General features: G+C 34.4%; 1 protein-coding gene across 2 annotated transcripts in view; it reads left to right on the top strand.

The window, feature by feature from the left end:
• TTBK2 (tau tubulin kinase 2) overlaps positions 1 to 16696 on the top strand; it is a 75512-nt gene that overhangs the window by 31370 nt on the left and 27446 nt on the right. For both annotated transcript variants that reach the window (XM_066551774.1, XM_066551775.1), the window contains 5 exons: positions 462 to 535; positions 1544 to 1684; positions 3448 to 3552; positions 15263 to 15328; positions 15894 to 15986. In XM_066551774.1, coding sequence (XP_066407871.1) covers positions 462 to 535; positions 1544 to 1684; positions 3448 to 3552; positions 15263 to 15328; positions 15894 to 15986 — 479 coding nt within the window. The remainder of the gene's footprint in view (positions 1 to 461; positions 536 to 1543; positions 1685 to 3447; positions 3553 to 15262; positions 15329 to 15893; positions 15987 to 16696) is intronic.

Here is a 16696-nt window from a genome sequence, read left to right as displayed (position 1 = left end):
ATGATTGCATTCTAGAGAAAGATATTAATAAGTTAGATTAGTTGAATTACATTTTCTACAATTTTTTTAATACAAAACATAACTCACAGGTAGTACTACAGTTTTCTTTCATCATGGCATCCGCAGCTTACAGAAAAGAGGAATATTGGCTAGGAATATTGTCTATTACAAACCATTAGATTTGTAAGAAAATGACCTTTTCCAGACATTCTGAAATGTCTCCAATTTGTGGACATTTAGGCATGATGTCACGCATATTTTCTTATGGAAGAGTGAGAGCTATGGTTATGGGAGAAAGCTTCTCTTTAATTGCAGGTAGAACTAACTTTGGTTTTATTGCTGTTGAACTGCGTGGGGCTTAATTTATTATTTTATATATTTTCCAGTAATTTCCTAGCTATTTACAGGAATAAACCACAAAGTTTCATTATTATTGGCTAATTTGCTTCTTTTTCTCTTAGGAAAAGATCATGTCTGTAGATTCATAGGATGTGGACGGAATGACAGATTTAACTATGTGGTCATGCAGTTGCAGGTTAGTGTATCAAAGTGTTCAATGTTTGCTTGTGTCTTTAGGTTTATTAGCCAAGTGTATATGAATATACCAGTGAGATTTTAGAGGATGCTAAACGAGCAAACAAAAGAAACCCCAAAGATCACAAATGCATTGTAGTAAGTGAATGTAAATTGAGCATATCCGTGTATCTTTTTCCTTTTATATCCTTTCCATAATTCTCTCAAAGGGGAGAAAGCTTGCATCCTGACAAAGACCAGACTGTTGGAAGAGTGAACTGTGATGTCTTCTGAGATATTTTACCTTCCTTTTTAGTCTTGAAGATAGTCTAAAATGTATTATATGAGTCTCTGTGTTTTGTTGGCTTTTTTATAAAAATGAAAAATTATCCTATGCAAGTAAAAGAAAACATTTTACTAAAAGACTTGTTCATTAAAAAGGGATAAAATAGGTGCTTAGTACTTAGAGTTATGGGGTTAATGTCCTTTGTCATCCTGGTGAATATGAATACTGAACAAAGTGTGTTCTAGTTCCTACTGTTGTTCATCTGTTATTGTAGAAGAACAACAGTTCTATGATGTCATGGGGTTGCATTTCCTACATAATATATTTTTCATCTGTTTGATATAATGTGTAATTAAATTATGGACTTTTCCTTAAAGAAGTGAGTGTGAAGAAGTCTTCATGAACATTTTCTCAGTGGCCTTTTTTGGGTGTGACAAAAACACAACTTTAAGTAATTGTGGTTGTACTGGTCTTCTAATAGAGATTAGTTTGTTCCATGTTTTTAGGAATAGGCAGGTACTAAGTTTGCATTTTCAAAAGCAAATTCTAAACTTACTGTTGGAGATACTTGTGGACATACAGTCATTACATTTAGGTGTGATGTGTTACCTGTGAGTGTGAAAATAGGTATTGAGAGTATTTCATGGTTAATAATGAACCACTAAAGAAGAAGTAGGAAGACTTTACAGCATCTGTGAATCTTGGGATTAGTATTTTTTTAAAATGTCCTTTTAATTTTATCAGGGTCGGAACTTGGCAGACCTGCGTCGTAGCCAATCTCGAGGGACGTTCACCATTAGTACCACTCTGCGGCTTGGGAAGCAGATTTTGGAATCTATTGAAAGTATTCATTCTGTGGGATTCCTGCACAGGGACATAAAACCAGTAAGTCTGCCCATTAAATCAAAACAGGCAAGTAAGATGTGGTCATTAGATGGCTGCATAAGTAAGAATAGCTTCTATACTAGCTGCTAAAATGCAAAAATGAGAAAGGATGGAAAATTGAATGTTTAATCATCAGATAGGGCAGATTTTTTTCTATTAATTAATGTTGGATTGTGACAAGAGTAACTTTGGTATTTTTCAGTCTTTGTCTCCAGTTTAGCCCTCCTTGCAATTTGCTGTAGTTAAAACTTCCAACCCTTATCTTTAGAATTATGTAACCAAGAGTATTTGCCATGAGATATGACATAATGTGCTTGACTAATGGCAATTAATATTGTCATATAATAAATCTAAAAGAATAGATACTAACTGTAGAGTGTATTTATAAGTCCTTCAATAGCAGATTTTATGTATTTAATATTTTTTCAACAAACAAGAATGTGAAAGACAGACTGTGTGAGGAATTTTTTTTTTTTTTATTGTGAAATTCTTATTTGATCTATTGTTAATAGGTTAGTATGAGGAGACTGCCTTCCTGGTAGTATCATGCTTTTGTTCTTACTATTTTCTATTTTTCTTTGAATTTATTCCTGAAATTCAGTCACCTATTTTCGATATTGCTCTGTATGACAAATATCATTAGAACTCTGAAGTGCCAGAACTTGTAAATGAGGAAAAGTAAGCAAATCTTTGTGTTTTCAATAGATGCAAATATAGTTTGTTATTGTATTTGAGGGGTTCCCAGACAAAGGGAGGAAGGAATGATGAATCTGACTTCATGTTCTCAGAAGGCTAATTTATTATTTTAAGATACTATATTATATTAAAGAATACTAAACTAAACTATACTAAAGAATAGAGTAAAGATACTTACAGAAGGCTAACAAGATAATAATGAAAACTCATGACTCCTTCCAGAGCCCTGACACAGCTTGGCCATGATTGGCCATTAAGTCAAAACAATTCACATGAAACCAATGGAACAATCACCTGTTGGTAAACAATGTCCAAACACATTCCAAAGCAGCAAAACACAGGAGAAGCAAATCAAATAATTATTGTTTTCTTTTTTCTCTGAGGCTTCTCAGCTTCCCAGGAGCAAAATCCCAGGCAAAGAGATTGTCCCAGAAAATATGACAATGACAGTTTGTTATATCTGACATATATTGCTAAGTTTCCTGTCAGCTGAATGATGCTTACATAAAACTTCCAGCAAGTTTCTGTACATTAGGAAAATTTCCTTTCCATCACTTCTTCCTGGTAACTTCTTATAAAACTTGTATTCCCCCTGACCCATCCCCATTTAAGCCTTCATTTAATAGGAAAAGAGCATAGAGGCAGTGAATGTCAAGTGAAATTGGTGAGAAAAAATTAGCTGGAGCTAACTGTGCTCTGTGCTGAACTCAGATCTTGAAATTCTTGATTGTTTGTTTTCCTTGAGACCAATTAGGCAACACTGAAATTCTGTGAGTAGGTGACATGATTGGAAAAATCTTGATAAAAATTAATATATTCTACATGATAAAGTAAGATGACAAGCTCTTTGGACAATTTAGGCCACTGTTCAGATTTGCGAAGTTGGATGCCTGTTTCTCTTAACAACATTTTCTTCAAATTCATTTGGAGTTCAGTAGAAGTTAAAACATGGAAGGATAAAGAAATAGAATATGAATTTTCTGGTTGTGTTATTGCATTAATATGTGAACACATTGAAACCTGTGTGTATTCATCTATTATCTGTCTGTATTTCTTTTTCTTCCTAGTCAAACTTCGCAATGGGACGTTTTCCAAGCACCTGTAGGAAGTGTTTTATGCTGGATTTTGGCTTAGCACGGCAATTTACCAACTCATGTGGGGATGTCAGACCAGTAAGATTTTTTTCACAGTTGAAACTCAAATTCTTGAATGTGGTAGTATGCTGTCTTTTCTTCTGGAGAAGTGTTGGAGTTGCATCGAACTGGTAACTGTTGTAAGCTTGACAAACACCATCCCCAGTCAGAAATACCATGTGATTTATTAATTGTGTTTAAAGATTGGCTGTAGGGAATGAGTCAGGTTTCTGGTTTTTGGCTTGAGACAGAGGTGTACCTCTAAGATACTTTGGGATAATTTGTAATTTAATTTGGAAAATCAAATGATAAATAGGTCTTCATTAAATATCAGAAAAATATACCAGAGCTGAATTTCACTTGCTGTTTTATACTGCATATATTTATATTTTAAAAAAACCCCAAAACCCAACAACAACAACAAAAAAAAAAAAAAAACGAGGAGAAAATGTAAAATCAGATACTAAACTGAATACATATAATCTGAAAGAGAAAGTCTGACTAACTAAAACAGTGATAGGACACATCATTATTGGGACTGTAATTTCAAATTTAACTTTTTCCTTACAGGAAAATATTGTCCCTCTTAAGAAAGAGGGGTAAGAGGTCATTGCAGGAAATTACAGGAAGGAGTATTTTGAGGGACAATTTTACATAATGAAAATATGTTCAAGCTTTATTAGTCTGCCCCAGTGTCTGAGCATACTGTCAAAAGCAAATGCCTTTCTTGTTCATCTGAAGGATCCAGGGATTTTACATTCTCTTGGGTTATTCAGTTAGCAGAGACAGTTTCCCACTTGTTCCAGATATTAGCCTTAAAATTAATTTGTCATAGTTGCAGTTTTCTTCTTGTAGTATCATTTTACTGTAGTGGTCTATGTGAATCTTCAAAACTGAAAGAAAAACGTAAAGCATGAAGCAAAAACAAGGCTTTGCACACTTTTTCATGCTACAGATAGTTCTCTCTCAGAATTACTACTGTAAAATAAAACATTTTTAACTGCTAATTTTGACAGATTCGTTTTACCAAAGCTGCCCTGTCTTCCAGCTGTCTAAATGACTATGCTTGTGAGGAGCTGACTTCAAGGAGAGAGGGATATGTCTGTTGTATTCAGTAATAACATGTTTATTCACTTTACAAATAACTCGAAGAGAGTAGTGAAGAGTTGCAGTTTATTAAGTAGTATGATCTGATGCTATTACCTGGCTAAAACTTAAAAATCAGAAACAAACATTTATTGCATTTTGTATGTTTGTGAAAGATGAATGAAAGGTAACAGCTTCTGATACTAAATTCTATATGGTGGAGACAATACTGGGATGCAGGTATTTGGGGTACATATAGAATTAAATTATAAAATGGAGGTTGATAAGGAACTACTAATTGGTGGGAGGAGCCTTCTCTGGGAACGGAAAGGATCAGAAGAGAGAAAATTGAGTGTGGGAGGAACAAAAACTGCTGGGGATGATGTATGCTGTTAAAAGAAGGAAGGATGAAGCACAGGCAAGCAAATAAATTGTTGGAGAGAGGAAGCCAATAAATGAATTAATGATGTAGATAAGAATTGATTACTGCAAAGCAGGGTAATTAGAATTTAATTGTAGGGATACTCTAATCATCAAGCAAATGCATTTAGCAGGATGCAAAGTTTCTATATTTATGAGATTCATAGTCTGCTGTTTATTGCTTTTTGAGGGTGTAGTACCTAAGATTTTTGTTATTGTTTGCTATTGTCTTAGAGATAGCCAAAGTAAATACTAGCATATTTTTGTTTTTTTAGTGGAGGCAAAGAATAAATGATTCTTTTTGCATGTAAACCTAACTTCATACAGCCATCAATTTCCATGTCTCTGTTTACATGCTGAAAATGGAAAGTGAGGGTGTCAGCTGTGGTACAGAAATAGAAAACCTTGAGGGACAAAATGCGAAGGACATTTGCATTCTTAACATGATCAGTACTGCAGCCAGCTCTTAGGCAGTTGTCATCACTCCTGTTTTAAAGGGAACCTTGACCACAACTGTTTTCTGAGGTACTACTAAATTTAATACAAAGAAAGCAAAATAAAATAAAAGAATAAGCCATTAGTCTTTGCTGTTAAAAAGATTAACCTTTAAAAAAGAATTTTAGGTCATAGTTCTTTAAAAATCCATAATTTCAGCCATCATATATTATCAAACTCCTGAGTTTTGTGGTCTTTTATTTATGTAGATTGCAAATTATAAATAGGTGAATTTTATTTTTTTTACAAATAAGATGGTATAACATATATGCAAGCTGAGGTGAAAAAGCTAGGGAGTAATTGAATTAAAACCCTATCCATAAGAAGGTGGCATTTTCAGAAAACCTTTTCATCTAAAACACGAGTGGTTTTCTACTCGGTATACCGGTCTTACTGACTGGCAGCCTAAAGAATTGTTCAGATTAACAGCCAGTCCCCTGAATCTTATGATTTGGACTCAGCAAAGAGATTTGAAGGAGAAATTTCCCTTTTGCCCAATTTGGTATTTAGTTTGGAATGTGGGATTCCTTTATTGAGACTATTGTGACTAGTGGGTTGAAATGTATTCAGAAGAGAATAGTTTTTTGTGAAATTGTTGTATTTTTGATAAATAAGACTTTTTAGGTCAAGGGGAGAGCTACCCTATGACTGCATCCCCCCATCTCCCCACCTATCTCCTACTCTTCCCTGTGACTACATTTTAGGTCATTCTTCAGTGGTTACTTAAATAAAATTAAGAGCTTCATCAGAGATCCCATTGTCATATATACAGCATGACCTTAATTTCAAGTGTCTAAATTTTCCTATATTTATTTGAAAACAAGTAAAAAATCAAAATTGCATTATTTTTAACATTAAGGAGATTTAAAGTATTTTACTGTACTTACTTACTCTGAACATTAACAGAAATATTCAAATCCAAAGGCAACAGAGTATCCACCAAAATTTTCTGAGGCACTACACATGCTCTTTACTGGTGACCTGTCAGTGACAAAAATTGTCTTTGACTTCTGCTAAAGCAGGAGATGCACCAGCTGCTGTACAGTCTGACCCTTAAAAAATGCTGTGAAAGCAGTTGTGAATGCAAATGTCTAGATTTTTTATTGTCTAGGGAAGCAGTTAGAAAGCTGTTCACATCAAACAATGCACGTTATTGCATATCAGGTGTTTCTGTACAAATCAGCTAAATGCTGCTTGCCTTTCATCAGTGCCCTCAGGTTCTGAGGATTTTCCAGCACATGGGGTTTTATCTTCAAGTTTCACTTTAACGTACAGGTGGTGTCCTAGAAATGTAGTATAAGAAGCTGAATACTTTAAAAAAAACCACAAACACAAAACCAAAACACAAAACCAATAAAATGATGGAACACTCCCACCCCCCCCACCCCACCCCCCCCCCCCCCCCAAAAAGAAAAACCAAAACCAAATAAGCAACCCAAAACAATCCTGCACAGAATATTTCACAATAAATGTATTGGTAGATAAAAAAGCAGAGTGTTATATCCATTTTGAAAGCTTAGGAAGTCTACTGTACTTCAGTTACATACAGGGACAGAAGGTATAAATTTCGTGTATACTGGAATTTTCATTTGGTTTTTTACTTGTGAAAATTTGGGAATGGTTATGCATTTGAATTGCATGGATGCTTCTTCTAGTAAGATTCTGGATTATCTTGATTTCTGAGGAAGTCTAGAGAATACCTCCATGTTGTTCTGCCCTATCTCCTCTCATCTTGGCAGAAGAATTGCAGATTGTTTTTTTCTGTATTTGGAAGAGAACATTGTTTTTATGATGCTGAAATAGTGGAAGCTATATCCATTAAATGCTTTTTATGATGAGGGAAAAGGAGTGGGATAGTTTTGAGAACTAAAGGAGCCAATGGTGAAGCTACACTATTGTAAACAAAATGGTCACTGCAAGTCCTTTGTCTTCTTTGAAAACTGTTTGGACCCATGGACAGCTTAAAGTTCTCAATCTCCTTTTTAAGTAAATGCTGTTATAGCAAACATTGATACAACTTTAAGTAATAAGACTCAGAAGTGGTCCACAGATAGTGTTGACTAAAACTGGTGCAGGTTTTTTTGTTTGCCTCAGTGCTCTTAATGATTTAGAATTTATGCTGGTAACTACTGAATAATCCCTTGACTGTGTGAATTTATTATAAATAAAAATCTGTATACTGGAAGTTGTTCAAGAATAGCTACTGATGGCATTCCTAATAAAATTTGGAATAAAATGAGACCACCCATTAAATTTAAATGATTGGCAGCGCCTCAATAATCTGCAGAAAATTGTGAAATTGATCTGGTTTTGGTGTTAGTTAAAGAACACTAAGATGTAGTAGTAGGTGTAGACTTTCTTCAGCAGTTCCTTGACACACCTCTGTTTTGAGTGACACAGGTTAAAGCAAAGTCCAAGGACAACCAGGATATGTTTGAGTACAGTATTAAATGGCAGCAGATTTCATGGAAAATAATTAAATAGTACAGGAAAGTTCCAGGGAGCTGTTTGATATCTTAGGGCACCGTATCATGACTATAAAAAATAATTTGCTCAAATATGTCCACTGTTCTAAACAGGCCTCTCTTCCATACCTGACCAAAATGGTTGAAAGTGCTGTGCTGCAGGGTAATGGTGCATGTCATTTTGTTAAATGCACTGTTCAGTCGCTCTTTCATCCTGTTGAGAAGCATTTTGTTGCTGGCATTTACCTTATGTTATCTCTTCTCACTAATGGCCTCTCTCAGTGCTGAACAGTACATTACAGAGGGATATGATTAGCTGAGGATTATATGTGTACACCTAAACAAGGAACAGAGTATTTATTTTTCCTCTTGAAATATTTTTCATTTTCCTCAGAGCTTTCTAAAAAACATGTGTTAATAAGTTTCTGTGTAATAGTTCACTGAGGCTTTTACACATTGATATACTTCAAAGAGGACTTTTTATAAGTTGTCTCTTAAAGTGAATACACCATTAGCTTGCAACATAATTGTTTGGAACAAGAGAGTGACAAATAGTTACTTTTCCTCCTCAACTGCATGGAAGCTATGCGTGATGTATTGGACACCTCTGCACCAATGCTTACAAAACAAAGACCTGTGTGTGCTGAAATTTGACATTAGACGTTCCCAGGATCAAATGTCTGTAACTGGGCAATCCCAAAATAATTTTTTTAAATTAGTTTCTTCATTGTTTGTTTAACAAAGGCATAAAGTAATGAGAAGAAGGAGTGAACACATAGAATTGTACAATGGTTTGGGTTGGAAGGGACCTTAACGATCACCTGGTTCTCACTCCCTTGCCTAGACCAGGTTACTTAAGGCGTACCCAACCTGGCCTTGAGCACTTCCAGTGGTGGGGCATCTACAGCCTCTCTGGACAACCAGTTCCAGTGCTTCACCACCCTCTGAGAAAAGAATTTCTTCCTAACAAAGCAAAACTATGTCCAATTTTTCATTGTTGCCAACTTTCTGCAGACATAGGACAGGTATCTTAACCATGTATTTTGAGAGCAGCCTTCTTAATAGCCTTTCTACTTCTCTTCAGCACTTCATGTGAAGATGCAACAGCTGGGATTGTAAAGCATTAAAAATACGTAGTACATTTGTACTGAACTCTCTATAAATCAGCAGAAAGGCATAGAATGAGCAAGAAATCATAAACAAAAAAAAAACTAAATAATTTTAATGTGTACATCTTTGTATTTATTTGAATAATGTTGATTTATAAGTGGTATGCATGAGTTGAAAGAATTATGACAGTCATTTGAGATTCCATTTATGAATTAATAATGCTTTTATAGGGAAGAGATAGGAGTTAGTTTGGTGAGGTTGGTGGAGACATTATTTTCAGTAGAGAGATTAAAGTAATGGTTAGACTGTTGGGTTTCAAAGGTTTTTAAAGTAATGCATAGCTGTAATAACACCTACCAGTGACAGGCCTGTACAGCTATAATGATACAGCAGTGTTACACCTGCCAGTGTAACATTAATTATTGTGTGCTAAAACCTTATTCAAGGACATAGAAGGAGATTAGTAAGGGCACAAGCTTATAGTGTATATATAGTAGCTATATATGTATATACAGTGTATATATAGTAGTGTACATAAGTAGCATTTTCAGCATCTACTGAACATGATCCTTGCAAGTTTGGTTGTATTACTGACAAAGTAATGAAGTAAATCAGTGTTACTGAGAAGACAGCTGGTGTCTTGTGTGTGGTAATACAAGGTGAAAAATGCAGGTGGTGAAATAATGCAAAAGATGAAAAAAAGAGCATTATCAATCGACTTGGTGACAAAAGCTGAATGGATATATGAATTTCATGTCATGTGACATTGTTTTGTAACACCTCAGTGGAATAATCTTGGAATTAAATAGTTAAACAAAAAACTTAAGGAAAACAAGTGTGGTTATATTTGAGAGGAAGATTCTTTATGACCTGTAGTTTGGGGTTTTGGGGTGAAAAATAAAACTAAATACATGATATCCTGCCTGAAGAAACAGTTTGATTAATAGCTGAGATATGAAAAATTATGATGAGAGAATACTTTGTCAGGGTATATTGTTTATTTTTTTCCTCCTTTTCTGTTGTATGCAGAACACTGGTATCATATCCAAACAATCATTAAACAATTTAATTATAGAAATTTTAATTTGACACTTTGAAAGTGCTTATAGCTGTTCTATATTCTGATTCAGCAGTTCCTTTATTTTCTGTATAGCTAATAGATGCTCAGGGGAATAGGCTGTAACAGCCTTATAAAAAAACAAAGAAAAGAAATAATTTTTCTAGTGATAGTTGATCTTAGTTTTGAAAGAAATTATTCTATGAATGATGAAACTTAGAGTTTTTCTATAAGCTTCCCTTATGCCCTCCAAATTTCTTAGTATTTTCAGCTTCATACTAGAGCTTACCTTTCTGATTAGTACCTAGTTGCACCTTTGGGACTAGGCTTTTATTTACATGCCATCTAAAACTAATGCTGATTGACCAGCTGATTGGTGTCTCTTAAGATGGATGTGAGCCATTTTAATTGAATTTTAACTGTCTGTCTCTGTGTCAGTGTACTAATTTGGGTTCTGTCTTTAATCACCAATTTTCATTAAATTTGCAGGAACTGGAAGTCTTTGAGAGCTGTCCTATTTGTTTGAAATTAAAAGCTATTGTGGTGGAAAGACAGATGGTTTGGTCCAGTAAAATTTGTTTTCTGGTGAAAATAAAAGCAAATGAAAATCAAACCAGAAATGCTGGTTTCCAGTTCTTTCTGAGTTATGGGCTAAATTCTCTGCTGAGTTACAAAAAAATACTTTGAATCATTTAAAAGGAAGAAAATGTGTTATTTTATTGTTATGGTTTAATCTCAGCTGGCTACCAAGTACCACAAAGCTTCTTGCTCATTTCTCCCACCCCCTTCCTGCCCCTGTGGGATAGGGAAGAGAATTGGAAAGAAGGTACATGTATGTACATTAGCTTCCTTGAGCCTTTTTGCTTTCCATCCATAGCTGAAATAAGCCTAGTACTTAAACAATCTACTTCTGGATTTATGCAACTCTTTAATATATGATATTATCATTATAAATAATGAATTAGATATGTACAAAACATAAAAAATAACTACAAAACATAAAAAAAAATTAAGGTCTCCATTCTCCAATCTGCTAAGTGCAGAACAACTGTAAAATTTTTACTTACAGAGATAAATAAAACAATATTCTGCTCTGTGGGGAAATTATTTGCCAGTGCATAGCTGGTTTATATAGATAGTCTTCTTCTTACAGTAATCTCTGCTTCAGCTCCTGGAATAAGAGTAAGAAGAAAGATTCCAGGGAGCAAAGCAAACATACATGTGGCAGACTTATCCTGTGATTTTTCACTGCAGTAAGTTTAGGTTTGTGACAGACATTAGTAGGTTGTTACCCTCTTCAGCCCACCAGATTTTTTGTCTGCTCATAAATCAGCAGTGGAGTGACTGTAATCTTTAGCTCATGCATCATTTTGGCTGAGTACTTCAGACTGAAAACTGAGTAGCTCAGGAGATGTTTTGTGTATCAAATACTGCTGTCTCAAAGGTGGTGTTGCTCTTTATTGCACATGCAGTAGGAGATAAATTTTCATTTGTCACATATCTATTAGAACTCACAATAGTGAAATTTAATTGTATTGTTAGTTGTTAACTTACCTTGATACTCAGCTTCTGCTGGAACTAGATAGCGTTGGATCAGACAGCTGCAGTGAGTTTTTGGAAATCACAACATTTGTTTAGGTATATCTGAGGCCAAGTGTCATACCAACAACTAGCAGGAGATGGGTTGATGAAAAGTTCTAAGTCCATATACTCAGTTATTACTGTCTGATGTGGATTTCAAGATAGAGCTGAAAGTGTGGGTTTGAAGAGCTTATATGCAGTGAAAATCAATTGAGAACTATAATATATTGTAATGGCAATTGTATTTCAGCTGCTTGATCTTTCCTTACTCAAGTGATCCCTGAAATGTTCATTTGTTCTAAACTGGTGCTAACATGAGCTAGGCATTACATTAGACTGCAAAGTCTATATGTTCAAAAAGGGGAGGCTTGGAATATGAATTGTTGAAGCTATGAAAAAAGGTTTCAAAGAATTGAAACTGTATGTAGTTCCGATCATGGAAATGGATTTCTGGTGGAATTTGAACTAAGAAATTATCTTTTTCGAGGGAAAAGATAAAAAAGGAGAATTCTACCTTTAGCAAAGGAAAATAGGGGTAATGTAGGTGGCTGCTTCTCTACCCATCCCCTATGGCTCTTGAACGGTACTCTAGAGGCAGCACTGCTGACTTCGCAGTGCAAAACCTAGACACTTGGGAATACTCAGTCATGGCCTGATTGATTTGGGAGAATCATGATGTGTCTCAGATATAATGTAAAGAACCAGTATTGATTTTTTTTTCTCATGTTGATTTTCTGGTTTCTGTGACTGCAGTAATAAATTAACTTTTTTGTTCCGTGTAACCTTTCCAATATTGCCTCGAGCAATAAACCCAGAGCATTTATCTAGAGACACTGAACTGAGCTAAGGAGAGTGATTTTCCTCCTCCACAGCCACTCCAAAAAAGCAACATTCATAGGTTTGTAAGCATACTGTCTCCCAGGAGTCTGAAATCTGTGTGCTTAGTGGAAATAGTTCACTTTGCTAGGAACTGCTAATTTCCTGCATGCAGATTATGTGAGACATTGCCAAGTGTTTCCAGGGCAGCGACAGCTCCAAAGAAAACTGATGTTACATTTAAAAAGTACCTTTATAAATAGAAAAGTTCATTGTAGTCTCTGGATCATCTGCATGTATCTTCAAAATATTTTTTTAACTTCAATTTGAAGGATTTAGTATTTTTCTTTGGCAACATGAGATGTTGTGAGATGCATGAAAATTTCTGAAACAGTTTCAGAAGTTATGCAAACGCTCAGAAGTCTGTAAGTTCTGTTCTGAATTGGGCAAACTTGATTTGACCTACAGAACATCACTCATGTCAAGAAAGACATGATAGAATTATTTTATTTTTGTTGTGTGGCATTGTAATACTGCTATTGAATAGTGACCAGCTGCATTACTAAAGGTATTTTATTGCATCTTGAAATAGAACAGAGTGACATATGCTTTTACTTCTGATTATAGAAATGATACTTTAAGGCAAGAGACAGTGAAAGGTTTTAGATGCCCTTGCTGGAATAAAGAATTCAGAATTTACTTCATGATAAGCTCATAGATAGAAACAGTATTCTTTTTTTTTTTTTTTTTTTTTTTTTCCTTCCCATCCAGGTGATTCTCAGATAATTGAAATCATGTTAGGGCATATAAGGATGGCTGTGACTTTAACATTCAAAAACATTTGAATTGGTACACAATAAATTTCCTCATATGGACATTTCTTCCCCAGGACAGAAGTGGAATAGGTCAGATTTTTAATTTTTGTAAACTGAGTGGGATAATTTAGTTATCATATGAAATTTCTTAGTCTTTTTTTCTTGATTTGTCCAGCAACTGAAGCATTTTTGTCTTAGTTATCAAGTAAAAATTGAAGTTGTGATGCTAGAAATGAAACTGGCATTTCATCCTCGGTTTCATAATTTCCATTATTCTCAGAAGAACAGAAATATTTAAGTAAGTAAAACTGAATATAATCCTTCCTTTTTAACATTCATGCCAGAGGCAAAAGATAGCAAACATTTGGTTTCACTTCTGAAACTATATGCTCTTGAGATTTATGGAATTTGTATTTGCAACTATTTTAAAGTTAAGCTCTCAGTGCCCTCCTGAGAAAATACTATTCATTAAACTACATATTTTTTGAAATTTATCTGTATTTTCATTGTCTTGGCAGTGATGCTATATTACCTTTAGTTGGATGATTTACCAACCTGCAGAACTACTAAGGAGATTTAGGTGCTTTAACAAAAATGTTTCTGCTGAAATTTAGCAGTTCCAAAGCATTTTGAGCTATTCTTTTTCTAATTGCATGGTACTGTGAAATTTCTGCAACTACACTGTAATGTTTCAGGGGTAGTGTTCAGTGTGGAATATGATGTAGAATTAAAAATAAGGCAGACAGACAGTTGAGTCTGTCCTGCTTGAACAGGAAACGTGTTCTGAGCACCATTTAAATTGTGTGATGACGTGCAAAGTCTAAGATCTATGGAATATCATCTGAGTTCCTCTTCTTGTTAAGAACATCCTATAAAATATTTTCTGCCTTAACTAACACTGGTTCAGCTCTCATTGTACTACTCTAGCAGATATTGATTATATGGGCTGTTGAATCCTTTTTTAAGCAACAAAGATGTTGCTGTGTAATCCTGCTGGATTCAATCATTAGCTTTATTGATGGTAATGGCAGCCCTTGATTTATTTAAATGATACCTCTGTATGGCATTTTTTGGTAGATAAGAAAAAAATATACATATATATATATATATATATAGGTAGAGAGAGGTGGAAATGTTTTATCTTAATAAGGTATCGATTATATATTGTGGTTGTCTTTGTGTGTATATCAAACCAGACTTTTCAATGTATTGTGCAATTTTTTTTAAAAAATCTTAAGAATTGTTGTGAGTCTTGGGAGACCAGACAAATCACCAATACCTATCTAACTACCAGTCAGAGGTGAGGTAGATAATTCAAGCTTCTTATGTTCATTATTAGAGGAAACAAAAAAAACTATTTATTGAGAAGATAAGACTGCATAAAAGAAAGCCCATTTAATAGTCCTGGAAGTTTTGTCTATATATAATGATTAATTAAGGGGGTAGCATGGATTAGATATCTCTCTTAGGCAAAGTAATAATATCACAGTTTGATTGAAAAAAAAATTAAATATCAACTAATCGTGACTATCATAAATTATATAATTCCTTCTGTAATATGTTTATTTGAATAAAACAAGGATGGGAAAATACATTCTCTGGTTATAAAACATCAATTGACTTAAGATCACGAGATCTCTAGAGTATCAGGAAAGAAATGCTGGTTTTCAGAAACTGAAAGAAATAAATATTTTAAATTGGTGTCTCTAATGCAGCCCTTGCTATTTATTGGTCAGCCAGTTGGTGCCCACATGAATTTCCACTGAGAACTTGTAGCAGCACAGTAAACCGAAATAAAATCTCAAACAAGATATGTTGTGGCTCTGTACTCACTTTGTAGATGCCAAGTTCAGTAGTCAGAGGGTTTATTTCTGACAATGAGTCTCTTTCCTGTTCTCTGGCAGCCGCGAGCTGTTGCTGGTTTTCGAGGAACGGTACGATACGCATCAATCAACGCACATAGAAACAGAGTGAGTATCACAATCTGGACCAAAACCGTCTCATGCAGCTGGAAGCAGTCAGTAACACAGTTACTATTAATTTCCTTTTTTGTATTCTTATCTGTACTTTTATTATGTGGAAATTAACAGCTATAAATTTTGTGAAAGGATAATGCAATTTACAGTAGTTGAGGATAAAAAAGTTCTTGTACAAATAATAGTGATTCTAATACTTATCTTTGTTATTCAATTGTATTGCAAGTTAATAAGTTAAAAAAGTGAAGCTACTGAGTTTTATGAGGTACATAATGCCCAGTATATTGTCTTAGCATCATACTCTAAAGAAATCTGAATAAACAGAGATTTGTCATGTTATTTTAACACACTTCAACTTTTATTGTATTTCTCTCTGTCTTCTGTGGAAATTTACTTGTATGTTTCTCCTTAAAATAGCCACTGGATTTAATTAACTTGTTTTGCAGCATAGGTTATATTAAATTTTATATAATAATTTAGGTTTCGAGCAGTAAAGAACTTATCTTCCCATTTGTTTAGGTATTTGTAATATGCTTTAAAATAATACTTCCTTTTACAGGAAATGGGTCGGCATGATGACCTCTGGTCTCTCTTCTACATGTTGGTGGAATTTGTGGTTGGGCAGCTGCCTTGGAGAAAAATAAAAGATAAGGTAAAGCTGAAGGTAAAACCAGAGCAAAAGGAAGGTTTACTTCTGGATTCCAGAGAAATGCTGTGATGAAGATTCCTCTTAGAATCGTTAAATAATTTTAACATTACATCTTCCAGTGTTTTCTAGTGTTAGTTCTTGTGACTAGTGTAATGGTATAAAAAGCAATCAAATTAGTAAGTGTTCTAGGAAGAAAGGAGGTTATACTTCTAGATTGAAATTATTGTAAAGGGCAGAACTAAGTTTATATTTGCCACTTACTTCATTATTCCTGTTACCACTTGAGTACTTTATTTCAGCTATCACACACTTAAAATGTCTAACCTGTTTTGATTGTTTGTGAAATAGGTATTTCTTTTTTGCTGGTGAACGAAAGTGAATTGGGTAATATGCAGTAGTGCTTTAATCATATGTCATAGGTGAAGTATGCAAAGAAACAATATCTAATCAACCTGTTATTGCTTCTTGCAACTTCTTTTGAAATCATACTGAAACCAGGTTACTCTCTGATGTGGTTTATGTATTGGTAGATAACAGTGTGGTGTATAGGTAGCATCTCCTTTTTGGTTTGGATTTGTGCATCTTACATGACTGAATATACACTAAAAAGTGACTGAGCTTGACATGATGCAACAAGACATTTAAACCTTTAAAACATACTATTAGAAAGGGTTGGAGTGTTTAGTGACAGTTCTTCGTATCAGTCAGCATTC

Source organism: Molothrus aeneus, chromosome 6 (assembly GCF_037042795.1).
Source record: "Molothrus aeneus isolate 106 chromosome 6, BPBGC_Maene_1.0, whole genome shotgun sequence".
In the NCBI taxonomy this organism is placed as follows: Eukaryota; Metazoa; Chordata; class Aves; order Passeriformes; family Icteridae; genus Molothrus; species Molothrus aeneus.
Note: the sequence above shows the minus strand (reverse complement) of the source record. Positions and strands in the feature narration are given on the sequence as shown.